Source organism: Mya arenaria, chromosome 7 (genome assembly GCF_026914265.1).
Source record: "Mya arenaria isolate MELC-2E11 chromosome 7, ASM2691426v1".
In the NCBI taxonomy this organism is placed as follows: Eukaryota; Metazoa; Mollusca; class Bivalvia; order Myida; family Myidae; genus Mya; species Mya arenaria.
The window spans coordinates 12,391,655-12,405,864 of NC_069128.1; the positions used below are offsets into that span (position 1 = coordinate 12,391,655).

The 14,210-nt window shown below is 36.0% G+C and overlaps 1 protein-coding gene across 1 annotated transcript; it reads right to left on the bottom strand.

Annotated features, from left to right (window-relative positions):
- Window positions 1–2,175: 2,175 nt before the first annotated feature.
- LOC128239808 (tRNA N(3)-methylcytidine methyltransferase METTL2-like) lies at window positions 2,176–9,054 on the bottom strand. Its single transcript, XM_052956246.1, has 9 exons — window positions 8,881–9,054; window positions 7,873–7,964; window positions 7,213–7,574; window positions 6,697–6,746; window positions 6,149–6,209; window positions 5,285–5,421; window positions 4,870–4,976; window positions 3,729–3,794; window positions 2,176–3,020 (listed from the first exon to the last, which is right to left on the bottom strand). The coding sequence occupies exons 1-9, from the start codon at window positions 9,003–9,005 to the stop codon at window positions 2,764–2,766; spliced, it is 1,257 nt and encodes a 418-aa protein (XP_052812206.1). The 5' UTR covers window positions 9,006–9,054; the 3' UTR covers window positions 2,176–2,763.
- Between the last annotated feature and the right edge of the window lie 5,156 nt (window positions 9,055–14,210).

The following is a 14,210-nucleotide window of genomic DNA, read 5'->3' on the forward strand; positions in this document are numbered from 1 at the left end:
GATCCCAACAAGGTCAGAAGATCAAGGGTCAAGGTTATGGTGACTTTTACTAGGACATTGTCATTGCTTATGACAGGAGACACATCTGATTATCGGAATTTTACTTTGAAGAATTCGTCATCATTGTAGATTTACCTTTGGGTCTTCTATCGGTGGTAGTATTATTTCTATTCTGTATATAACTTTCAAAGTTTAAACATTTGTTTAAATGTCACAGGTGTTTAACAATGGGCCGATCATTCAGAACTTTGTTAAAGTGAACAACCTTGTTAAGAACTCCATTGTTACACCTCTTCAAGTTGTATGAAAACACTCGATGATCTATAGTTATTCTAACAGATTTGAAAGACTTATTTCAGTTGTACTTGTTTTATTTAGATAAATGATGACATCATAAAACATTTCAACTTTAAAAGTTAACAACGATATCGTTAACAATGTTGTGAATATTTCGGCCCATTTTCTGTCTTAGAGAGAACATATTAAAGCACATGTATGATTTAAATGACTTGGAAATCACCAACATGTGTGTATACATGAAATTATCATAGATATTTAACATTTAATTTGTAGTCATGAACATTTGAGTACCATACTTCTAAAGTCTCATTCTCATCTCATTTTAATGATTTTGATATTTATTTGCATTTTATTATTAAGTTGAAGTATTATTTTGCCAGTGGAAATAAAAAAATAATATAATAGAACATTTGTGTGTGAACATTCCATTTAATAGATGCATGCTTTCAAAATACACCATAGGTAACCGGTATAAATGGGATTAAAAAAAATATTGGTCATTTATCAAAGGTAAAAAGGCAAGATAGATGACATGTCATCTTTGTTACGGTGCAAAAGATTGGTTCCCCCATAAATAAATCATTATTGTGGAAGCCATTGAATAGGAATCTCATCGCTTTTCAAAACATTTGTTTTTCTTGGCCGGAATGTAGGATATTGCATATGTCGTTAGAGTAATACTGGGTTCCTGGAAGCTTCCTCTATGCAGGATATGTCTTCAAATGTTCAAATCTTTTCTTTATTTTGACCCAATAGCATTACTAAAACTGTTCAAAGTCAGAGGCTTTGCATAACCTGCTGACCATGCTACAACACTTCAGTAACATGCAACAATACTGTGCTTGTGCAAAATTTGAAACGGGTTTATTTGATCGGTGCTGGGCTATTTGCATATTGACCATTACCAACAGTATTGAGAAAGCCATTGCATTGCTTTGACCCTGTTTTCATTTTTGTTTGTGTGAATGTCTGTATGATTAATGTACCACTTGCTGTAATGTAAAGTCTTGAACCACTGTAATGTAAAGTCTTGAATCACTGTAATATAAAGTCTTGAATCACTGTAATGTAATGTCTTGAATCACTGTAAAGTCTTGAATCACTGTAATGTAAAGTCTTGACTCACTGTAATGTAAAGTCTTGAATCACTGTAATGTAATGTCTTGAATCACTGTAAAGTCTTGAATCACTGTAATGTAAAATCTTGAAACACTGTAATATAACATCTTGAATCGCTGTAATGTAAAGCCTTGAACCAATGTAATGTAAAGTCTTGAACCAATGTAATGTAGTCTTGAATCACTGTAATGTCTTGAATCACTGTACTGTCAAGTCTTTAATCTGATATTAATGTTATCATCATTATGAAATTAGTTGTTTTATTTGATTGAGCATCTGTTTTCTTCGGAAAAAGGTTGAGGTTTCATCATAGCCTTGGTGTTGTTGTTGGCGTCAAAATGCTTAAAATCTAACCTTGACCATAACTTAAAAACCTGTTCAAGATTTTGTGCAGCAAGTTGGTACACATGTTGCCAGAGACGAGTTCTTACATGTACGCCAAAACCTATAACACTGGTTTTAATGATCATCGAGTTGTGTCCCTTGTTTGAATAAGAGAACCAACAGACAAGTGTTTGCATTCTCGTTATTTTTCCACAATAATGAAGAATGAAATGCGCGTCTTGGTGGAACAGGGTCTGATAATATTATATGAATTATTTTGTTAGTTATGCATGTGTTTATGTATAAATGTTACAGTATTTTGTTGATCCCTTTAACAGCTTATAATGTTTTGTTTCTGATGACTCCTGTATGAATCTTACCACACTTTATCTCCATACTGTTTGTATTGTATATATATTGCAACTTGACAGATGAGTTTCATGCTTTTAATTATTTAAATGAGAAAATAAAGATTAAAAAACCTTTTTCTTTAATTTCTTTTCCAAAGATATGATGCCTTATCATCTAATAATTTGATCAACTGGACAAGATCACAAGAAAAAAGTATCTTTTTTAATAATGAACAAGAAGTTTTCAATAAGTTATCCAATGTTTAAACCATGCTATTAACAAAGATCTCAAGTACATGGTGCATGGTAACAAAGCTTTCTTATCCATTAATAATTCCATTTTGCAGCACACTTTCTAACCTGCTTCAGCTTTCTTATCACTACAAAGTCAATATCCTCTATTACAAACTTCATGGTCTTTCAAATTTACGAATCCTGTTCAAGAACTATGTTCATTGTCACAATATCAGTGTTGTAGCCTCCATGACAATAGTGACCCTTGATTTAATATATTAACACTAGATCCATATCCACCTTTAATTGTCCTCCCCAGATAAGAGTCTGCATCACAGACTCAGTTACCTGCTCCTAGTTCAAATTTGCACTGTGTCATAGTTATCTGCCCTTGTCCTTTGTTAAATAAAATTATTGCAATTATCTCCCCATGCACTCAAACTTTCACTGTAGTCTTTGCCTTAGAATCTGAGTCATAACTATTTAACACTCCTGGTTTTATGTCTTTTATAGAGTTATCTGTCCCTGGTTTGACAACTGTACTATGATTATCTCCCCCTGGTTTCACATATTTACACTGAATCCAGACCCGATACATTTTCAACTGCCGTCCACGATTCACCTGCAGTCGTCGATCAACCAAGTTCTGTTTCTCTACAAGACCGGCATTTGTCATCATTTCACCCAACTCAACTGAAATCATGTAGTTAAAATGGAATTGTTAAAAGTTGCTATTTAGTTTCATCATTTGCCATTATTAAATTCAACTTGAAATTCTTGCAAACTAATTTTAATAGTGTTAAATAAACATTAGAGCAACAAAATCATGGTAAAGCGATTGCTTACACTTGTGTGGTTTTATTTCTATGAGTCAAACATGGGGCATAACTCCACAGTTACTAAAGCCAGAGTTATGGACCTTGCTATACATGTGTTTATTGTCTCTAGTAACATTTGTACCAGATTCATTTTAATAACTTGGGAAGGTTTTCGAGATAAGATCCTGTAACATCATGCTGCCGCAAATAACAATGACACCAAAGCTAAGTCAATAATATGACTTTTTTCCTTCCAACAACAGGCAATCTTTAAAATAAGATAAAACTTTAGATTAATCACAAGTGATGAAATTAAGATGAAAAGCAAAGGATATAAACAGTTTGAGTTATTTTTTTGAATGATTACACACGTGCACTGGTGGACCGAACCAGGAGTTCATACCCTTTAATGGGTTGGGTGGTTAAATTTACTACGTTTGACTTCTCTTTTCAAAGGGATATATGTTTGAAATACAATTAAATAATGTTTTCAATAATGCCTCTACTTAAAAGGAAGAGAGCATCTAACGCTCCAGACTCAAGTTAAAGCTTAAGATTCCTAGAAACATTAGGTTAGAACTACCTTGTGTGAAAAAGTAGACCCTGGTTCCATCACCCCTGGCGTAGAAGTTCTCACTCAGACAGCGACCTGCACATAGACAATGTGCACAATAAAGATACCTAAATAATACATATCTACAAATACATCAGAGATTGTGAGAGCAATGACGTCAAGAGGGTGAAGGTTAGAATGGTCCAATAAATCGCCATTAAATTTTCTTTTTATCATAAGTCAAATCCTATTCCAACAGGCAACACCAAAAAAAGCCAGTTAGTAAAAATAAGAAGCTATTGCCTTTTGTCTGATTGGGTCTACAGAATGAATATATTTATTGGATGATGGTGTCTGGTCACTAGTGTTGGGAATCGGACAGAAAAATTACTATCGATAATCGGTTTATGAAACCGATCAATTAATCATTATTAAATTTTCATTGGCCATCATTTATATAGGCATACAGATGCAGTATATGCACCAGTTTTAAGCACCAATGTTCCCTTACAATATTTGTTGTACATTTCTTGGTATAAATTACATTATTTATTCAGAACGCAACTATCCTTTAGTGTTTACAAATTACTATGACAGAACATGAGACCACAGGCTCTATTTTTTGTCTTACATTTAGTATTGTATACATGTGTAAAATAAACACAAAGAAATATATCAATTTCTTTTTAATAATCACTCAGTAACAAATACTACAAGCAGTTGAATATTCTATATGTTTTACAAGAACATTTTCTTTCAGAAATCTGAGAAAACTATATTCTAACATGGTTAGAAGTAAACGGTAATATGTTTTAAAAATCACTTTTAAACCACAAACATGAGAATTTGAGAACCAATCCTTTAGCAGTTAATTTACAAAGAAAGTTTACAATAGGGTGCTGTAGTGACTTACTGACTTTATGAGAATATGAACACCTTAACATTTCAACATTAACTAGCATTAACCAGAAAGAAAACATTTTTTCATGACAAAATGTTTACTGGTGGTCAGTAGTGGTTATGCCCGTTGTTTCTATAATCGATTGTTCAAATTTCACTATCGATTGTCGCCGACATAGGCCTTTCCGATCAATTGTCGATTAAATCGATCATCGGCACAACACTACTGGTCACTTCACATTATAGAGATCAAACACAAAGATACACATACCTTTCTTAAATCTGAGCTGAGCCATGTCATATCTTCCATAATCTCTAAACAAGATGACCCCTCCTGGCTTCAAAAACCCTGTTAGACGGTTGATCACTGCTTGGAATCTGCACAGAAAAGTATAAAAAATCAAGACAAGGGATGCAGTTTAGCCCCTTTAGATCCCCTGCTGGTTGGAATCTGGATAAAATTATGAGTATCTCAAAATCAAGAGATATGAAGTGTTGAAGTTCACAACACAGGAAACTTCAATGAACAAAACAAGTTTATGCCTTGTCAGGTATAATAACATACTCAAATTTCAGAGTATAAATAGTCTTTAAGAGCAAGCATGTCAAGAATAGTTCAATGAATGAAAAAACTTTTTTCATTTGTGCTTCAACTTGTTAATTTCAAAGACATTTTCAAAACTTACTTGTCCGGGTTGATAGCAGACAATACAAATATGCAGATGATAACGTCAAGGCTGTTGTCCGGAAATGGTACAGTAGATTCCGGATTAGAAATATCACAGTGAAAGGCGTGGCATCTTCTCTCATAGTCAGCATTCTCCTGAACAATGCACAAAGAAGATATAAACACTTTCATAAGGGATTCTATCATCACTTGAATATGTCAATCAGTCATACTCCCTTCAAGTCGCTTGATCCCTCCTTAGAGCCAGGTACTGCTAGATGTATTATCTTGAAACTCACTAGCTTTTCAACAGGGCTTAAGTCACAATCCGTTTTTCATTTGTGGGCACCATGCACAAGTTATTCAGATATTATTGAGAACCTTATATGACAATAAATAATTCTGTTACGAAACACTTCAAACTGATAATCAAGAAACATGATATGATAATATATCCAACCCTTGCCTTACACTACACTATGAGCATATGCGAAAAAAATAACATACCTTCACCATAATCACGGTTGTTTTGGAGGAATCACAACCTACCTTGACCTGATCCATGGCTGATTTGGAGAAATCACAACCTACCTTGACCTGATCCATGGCTGATTTGGAGGAATCACAACCTACCTTGACCTGATCCATGGCTGATTTGGAGGAATCACAACCTACCTTGACCTGATCCATGGCTGATTTGGAGAAATCGCAACCTACCTTGACCAGACCCATGGCTGTTCTGGAAAAGTATTGACCAGATCTATGGCTGTTTTTGTGAAATCTAAACATACCTTGACCAGATCAATGGCAGTTAAGGTGAAATCATAACAAACCTTGACCAGAATCACAACTGTTTTGGAGAAATCATAGTAAAACAACATACCTTGACAAGATCCACGGCTGTTTTGGAGAAATCACAGCAGTACACCATCAGACCTGGATCTCTGTATTGAATTAACTCTACATTCATTTTCTTTATATGTGTACAAAAAAATAAGTTGGATTGCACCTGATACATATATGATACATTAAAGGCTATTCCATTTAAACATATAACCCCCGGGGGGAAGGCACTTTTAAATTATGCCACCCCTCTACAAAAGCAAATTTATCCTTTTAGGGTCCAAATTAGCGAAAAAACACACCAAATACTATGAAAATAATTACCTTCCCCCAGGGGGTTATATGTTTACATGTACCTGGAATAGCCCTTAATTATTTTCACTGTCATTTACTCTGTCTAAACAATGTGATAATGCATACATAAAGTTGAAACGGTTATCTTTTTAAAGTTAATAGATTATGACAAATTTGATATTATTCTTGCAATATTACATAATGTATCTATCAGCTATATAAAATCATCTCACATATCCATATTACTAGTAAATAAACAAAATATCCATGCCTTATTCACATGATGTAACCCACCTGTTTGCCTTCAAGATTGGAAACACAGTGTTGCCTACACCACAACCAACCTGAAACAGTACTGAGTAACTAGCTTTTTTCTTCATTTAAATTTATAATAAGACTAACAATTAATTTTGATTTGAAAATGAATGATACATTTTAACCTTGCTTAAACAAAGTTAGCTGAATGACCTTTAAATTACAGAGAAAAAAACATGAAAATTAACATTCTTTATTTACACTACAATATTTTAGGGTTTTCAGTGCCAACCAAAAATAAAGCTTTCGCCTGTTGTGGGTTGTTGTTCTTTTCAGTCGAAAAAGGGGCATAACTGAACAATTGTTAAAGCCCTTGCTTAACATGTGTGTATAGTCTCTACCAAAATGTATATCAAATCTTACTTAATATATTTTAAAACACTTTTTGAGCAATGGCCAATGTTTAAGTTTTTGCACGTCAGTGTGACCCAGGCTAGCAAAATACATCAACTTGTTTTCTTCGAAAAACAGCAGACTAAAATCTATTAATCATACCTCCAGTATTCTGAACTTTGCTGACTGTCCAGGATACAACTCTGTAACTGTACTCCCAAATTCATCCTCACTTTTCTCAGAATTTAGAACTGGAGTTTCACCACCTATTTGTGCTCTATTAAGCCCATTTTCATCAGCTCTTTGCACACATTCACTATTTATGTCCAATCCATCAGTTTTATTGGCAGCCATTTCCCCATGAGATTCCATTCCCACATTCCCTGAGTCTCCATCATTCAGGTAATATTCTGGCGCTAACTCGGGAAACTCGGTAAAGAGCCAGTGTCGGTCCTTGAAGAATTTGTTCTCATGGATACAGTAGAACTTGTCCCAGAACTGATCAGCCTCCTCCTCAAACTTCTCTAAAAAATAAATTCGTCAAATTATTACCTTTGGTTCACTTCAGTAGTGTTGCTATTATAATATAACAAACTACAATCTCAACTTTTGCATTTTATTGCATCATTCGCCAGTCAATTATTTAAATTCAAGTCTGAATATAAAAAATCATTTGCTTTAAAAACTTTTGGTTTGAATGACCTGATCTTCATTTCTCAGTGGATTTGTTAATTAAACTTTTTAGATTATTGAGCAATCATACTTTAGCTCTGTAAAGGATGCATTAGTCAGTACGGCCATTGCAAACAAACACTATTTAACCTTGTTGTTCCTGTGTGGCCCTGTTAGCCAACTGCTCCTCTGTCTTGGCTCTCGCCTCCATCTCCTGGTCCTCATTCCACACAACATTATCCCTGCATTGACAGTTATACATTTATAACTAAGTCAAAGCTTTTTAGAATCCTCCCCAGGCTTGTAACATTCCCAGGGAGTCTAAGACAAATCAATATGGTAATTCTCTACATCCTTATGACTGACATTTAACCAGGTGTGTAATTTAATCCAAAATTAGTAAATATAAATCTTAGTCTTCAAATTTGAATTCATATTAAAATTTTGTATGCAACGGCCATATTCATAACAAGCACTCAGATGAAGCATAATTTATATGATCAACAGAGATAAGTAGCTATGAATATTCCCAAAAAAAGTGTGCTGGACCAAGCCTCGCTTATGTAGTGAATGCTCAAGCTGGTTCGAAGAGGTTTATCCAGGACATCATCTGAGCACTTGTCAAGAAGATGGCCGTCGCATTTGAAATTTTAATGTGAATCTTAATTTGAGGACTGATACAGTTGTTCCTCAAATCATAGGTTTAACATAATGTAGTTTTTCAGATAATGTAGTATAATCTTTACAAAGCATAACATATCTCAAAGAATTTCGTGAGTATTGCATTCGGGGACATATCAAACATAAGAATTTGCTGTACTGAAAAATAAAATACATCACAAAGACAAGTATGGGACAATGAATTTTGCTTGGTTGTCTAAGGAATTTATAGTTATAACAACATATCGCATACTATTTTAAAGGGCATTGACTCATCCTTTCATAGCACATACTCAAAAATTGATTGTTCACATTGTGAATAAGAAATTTGACAAAAAATGCACACTACCGTGAAATCGGGTAAGATTGAGTTGAATACCTTGTTTCTTTCTTATATACCAAACGTAGGAAATATCTTCAGATTATCTCATAAAATGTACACGATACATAAACGATGAGTCAAATACATGTGATCGGAAGAAGTAGACTTCTACAAACCAAGCGTTATGTTCGAAGACATTTTGTGTATCGGTTAAAAATCTGTTTCCAAACTGTTTCCTTTTGGCGTTGTCATCATTTTCGTTATTTGATTCAGCCATGTTTTCAACAAGACGTAAACACATAGGAAACTAGACTCACGAAAACATGTGACAAATTATAAGACGCTTGAGTATTTACCCCAAGCGCCTATATCACAAGGTAACGATCAACAGGATTGCGGTCAACAGTTATGAATATGTTTCCTGTGTAGTGATCTCCCTTTATCAGTTTACAACAAAACATTATGTGAAATGTCTTTCACTCACACAATTGTTAACTGCTAAAATTAATATGCCACTGACACCGCCGTCACAGGGACATAAATGAAAACAGACGAGTTCTATGTTATGACTTTTCTAACACATATAGTATACTGGTTGAGAAGCAGTTTCCGACGGAAAGCAGTTTCCGACAAATCGCTTTTTCGCGTACTTTCTTTAGATCTTCATAAAGAAGGTACTGTAATTCAACAATGTGGTAACTAGGTAATCAAAAGTTGAAATTCTTACCGAGACACGTAAGTTACTTTTATTATTATTAAATGTTTAATGTTTATTTATCATTTTGTACACAAACTTGCACGTGGGGGATCGGCACGCGCCGCGTAATGCGCATGCGTGTGAACCTAATTTGCATATCTATGAATAGCTACAAGGTTTTCCTTAATTGACTTATACAAACGATAATCATTGTGTACATATTTGTGAACACTGGTGTCATGCTTGTTTCGCACCTACATTCACTTAAATGTATACAAACAACAGTTTATATCAGAAATGAATCAAAATATCATTGATATTCACTGTCAGCCTGATTACGAGTATGAATTGACTGTCGTATATTTTAAGGTTTAAATTTTTCGTAAATCCTGAAAAATTAAATAATATTTCTCTTATTAAAGTCTTATATTTAGTATATCAAATAAACGGATAATAAAAACACACAATAGGCACATAAATCCGCCCCGCATTCGATTTGTCGGAAACTGCTTCTCATCACAAGCTAATCAGAACAGTGTAAGTACCCTCTTTGCGCCCCTATTAGATACACTATATGTGACGTCACACATGTGAAAAATATATCGACTATAGCAGCTTGAGCTGTAGTTATCTAAAATGTGAACAATTTTAGTAGGTATTTAAACACGTATAAATAATTCAATAAAAACGTATAAAAACTGTCGGAAACTGCTTCTCAACCAGTACAGTATATGACTTAAACAATATGGCCGCGAATTGGAAGATTAAAATTTGCTTCTTAAATTGAACACGGTGCGTATGAATCGATAAAAAAACGTATTATTTCTATAAGATACTCAAAGTACCCTTGGAAGTACGGGCAGACACTGGTAAATTGGAAATATAAACTCTCGGGAAATACAACAGTCACCCTGCAGAGACTTCAGTGTAGACACCTAGGAAAGACAGACAAACATTCGGGAAATTCTGACAGAAGCTCGGGAGGCATATACCTGGAAAATGTAGCCATACAATCATGAAATACTGACAGACGCTTGGGAAGCATATACCTGGAAAATATAGCCAGTCAATCGGGAAATACTGACAGACGCTTGGGAGGTATACACCTGGAAAATGTAGCCAGACAATCGGGAAATACTGACAGACGTTCGGTAGGCATATACCTGCAAAATGCAGCCATGCAATCATGATATACTGACAGACGCTTGGGAAGTATATACCTGGAAAATCTGACAGACGTTCGGCAGGTATATACCTGCAAAATATAGCCAGACAATCGAGAAATACCGACAGACGCTCGGCAGGTATATACCTGGAAAATACAGGCAGTCAATCGGGAAATACTGACAGACGCTCGGCAGGTATATACCTGGAAAATACAAACAGTCAATCGTGAAATACTGACAGACGCTCGGCAGGTATATACCTGGAAAATACAGACAGTCAATCGGGAAATACTGACAGACGCTCGGCAGGTATATACCTGTAATGTCTAGATAGACAATCGGGAAATACTGACAGACACTCTGCAGGTATAAACATTGAACCTGGAAAATATTAACAGACAATCAGAAAATACTGACAGACGCTTGGCAAGTATATTCCTGGAAAATATAGACAGACAATCGGAAAATACTGACAGTCACTCAGCAGGAATATACCTGGAAAATATAGCCAGACAATCGGGAAATACTGACAGTCACTCAGCAGGAATATACCTGGAAAAATATAGCCAGACAATCGGAAAATACTGACAGACGTTCGGGAGGCATATACCTGGAAAATATAGCCAGACAATCGGGAAATACCGACAGACGTTATGGAGGCATATACCTGGAAAATATAGCCAGACTGTCGGGAAATACTCACAGACGTTAGGGAGGCATATACCTGGAAAATATAGACAGACAATCGGGAAATACCGACATACGTTAGGGAGGCATATACCTGGAAAACATAGATAGACAATCGGGAAATACTGACAGACGTTCGGGAGGCATATACCTGGAAAATATAACCAGACAATAGGGTAATACATGTTTAAACATAAAATCGGGTCGGCAAGGTAGAAGCCCGGGAAAGATACGTTCATAACTTTGAAATATCGACAGACATTCGAGAGGATCTTGTAGACACCTAGGAAAAACTGGACATAATGTTTAATCATTCAAAATACATGTGTATTAAACTTCGTCGCAATGAGGTATCCCGTTGACCCTAGGTTACCCGTTTTGTGTGAAATGGCATTACATTTCATCAAATACAACGAACATTTATTTATGTACATGTTTATTTTATAATGACGTGCACTATTCGATTATCAAAGAGAACATCTGCCCGTGGCTAAGTACAACTGGTTTAAATAGTACTTGGACGGTCATATTAAAAATGATGAAATTTGAAATTGCAACAACAACAATCAGTAACATTGAACACAGACACATATATAAATACAGAATAAATAGAATACTGTATTTGCGTTAATATGTAATGTCAAATTCATCAAGTTTATGTAGTATCCGGACATTTAATAAACAGCTCGGGGATTTTTATAGCAACTGTAGCCCAGAGCACTTTGATCATAATATTGGTAGGACTTAGTGACTTGTGACGTCTTGACTTGTTGCGGTGACGTACTCGGATGTGACGATGAAGCAGACGATTAGTAAGATATGTTTTTGGTGAAATCGTCGCCGACGGGAATTTCGACGTTATGACTAGCTAAAGAACTTCATCGAACAGTTTTTATAGTGCTGATAGACCTGTTCTTACGTCGCGTAAATGTCAAAAAATTAAAATAGCGACTTTTAAAGTTATGGAAGCCAGAACTACGTTATGACATATTGTGGGGACGTTCTTGTGTATGATAAATTAGAAGACGACAAGAAGAAGGTGTTATTAATTTTGGTAAAATCCTCACTACCGAAAACTGTGATGTTATCACTTGATACGGATAGAACGTCAGAGCTAACGGTAATGAAGACACATTGACGGTAGTTATGGTCACAGATGGGTATGTCTGGTCCGATGGAGAGGCGGAAATGAACGTCGTCGGCGAAAGTCGTGACTTGGCGGGGATCACTGGAAGCTGAGCGCCTCTGTGGTTGTTCGTCTTAATCAAGGGATCTATGTATATAGCTGGAACATATAATCGGAAGTCATAAAGCTGGAGTGATGTATGGGCGACATTGCGGGCGTCACGGGAACGAAGCCAGTTAGGTAGCTGTTCATGGATTCGTTCACGCGGCGCCTCAAGCGGGCACGCTTTTTCAGATCTGAAAACTACAACAATATAGTTTGATGGATGATGTCATTGTCTTCGTTTTCTATAAGTTTTGAAATAATTTAAGTACATTTAAAGTTTAAGTATGCAAACATTGATATTGATTGTTTTCAGTTTCCTTCAAGTTATTAAAAACATAATCCAGTTTCTTTACTGCATTCTGCCTTTTATCTTTGATCGTTAAAAAAGGGTGACCGGAAAATAATTAGTTTTCTGATCTTGTTGTCTGGAACTCCAAACTATTTTGCGATATCCTCCATTTGTTTTGAGTCGGGGTATGGATTATTGTGGAACAACTTCAGTAGTGTCTGAATCTGTTCAGTCGTGTAACACGTGCGCACGAGCTTTTTCGTCGTGTTCTCTCGTATCGTTTCTGGGCTGATTGAATCGGTTTCCGGGTTTGTTTATCCCGTTTCCGGAATAGACGTTGCATTGGCGCCACTTCCGAGTGAAGGGTGGCTGCTAAAGGATGCAGATGACGCGGACGAGGATGAGGACGACTATGGGGAGGCAGATCTCAGTCATGGAATGTCATTGCGCCGTTTACCACACAAACCTGGTCGACGCCTTCCATATCGAGGGGTGAAAGCGAAAAGGTTCTATCTGCTTCTTTATTTAATGTCACTTAGAACCTTTTCGCTTTCACCCCTCGATATGGTCTTCTATAATAAGTAATAATGTTGTGATAATGTTTGATGGTGTACTTTATTCATATGAAACCAACTTATTTCATGTCATTCTACAGACGGAAACTTACTAGCTGGTTTCTTTGAGAAATTACATTTAGTTATTCGAGACTGAAAAAACTCCTTTCACCTCGTAACGATTACAGCCGACTCTAGAGGCAATCGATCGATTTTCGAGTGGGAGGTTCTAAAAGGGGAATATGTTGTTTCATGTGAGTGCTTGCTTGGCAGCCGCCCCTCCGCCCCTCGCGGTGCCCCGTTTCGCCGGTTCCACTGAGCATGTGGGTCACGTTGTGAGAGGAACGTCTCGTTTCTGGCAGGATAGAGGGGTCTCTGTCTGTGTGTCTGCCTGTTCTGCATTTTCCAAAGTCGGCTGTTGCAAATCCATCCTGCAGTGGAACACCAAGGGGTCCGTATCTGACGATGGCAATTTTAAGAATGGCACGAAACTTTGTCAATGAAATGGTACAATTTTAAAGTGAGTAACATCCATTTTCAAATACAAGTTTAATTATGTATATTTTCTACGTTTATCAGAGAATTATCATATATCAAAACTGTTCCATCGTCGTCGTATTAATTCCCCAAAATAGCAGTCTTTCTGTTTGTTTATTTCATGTACACCGAAAATGTTCCATATCTCTCCCGTCTAGTGTAAATGAGTTGTTGTATTCATGCTGGTCCAGCTATTCAGTATTTGTAAAGATGACTGCAACGCTCTTCGTGTCATGTTTGTTCCTGCATCCAGTGGCGAAAAAAAACTGGTTAAGAGGAGTAACTGTGTGCCCTATACGCTAAACTGAATATCTATTACCCCCCTTTATTTATTGGCGCCAAATT

Bases quoted from the DNA above. Each gene is read 5' to 3' on its own strand.
- LOC128239808 (XM_052956246.1), bottom strand. From the start codon at position 9,005: ATGTGTTTACGTCTTGTTGAAAACATGGCTGAATCAAATAACGAAAAT. The intron at 6,747-7,212 runs GTATGATTAATA...GTACTGTTTCAG, and splicing joins CAAAGTTCAGAATACTGGAG to GTTGGTTGTGGTGTAGGCAA. The intron at 4,977-5,284 runs GTAAGTTTTGAA...TTTTCTGTGCAG, and splicing joins TCTGCTATCAACCCGGACAA to ATTCCAAGCAGTGATCAACC.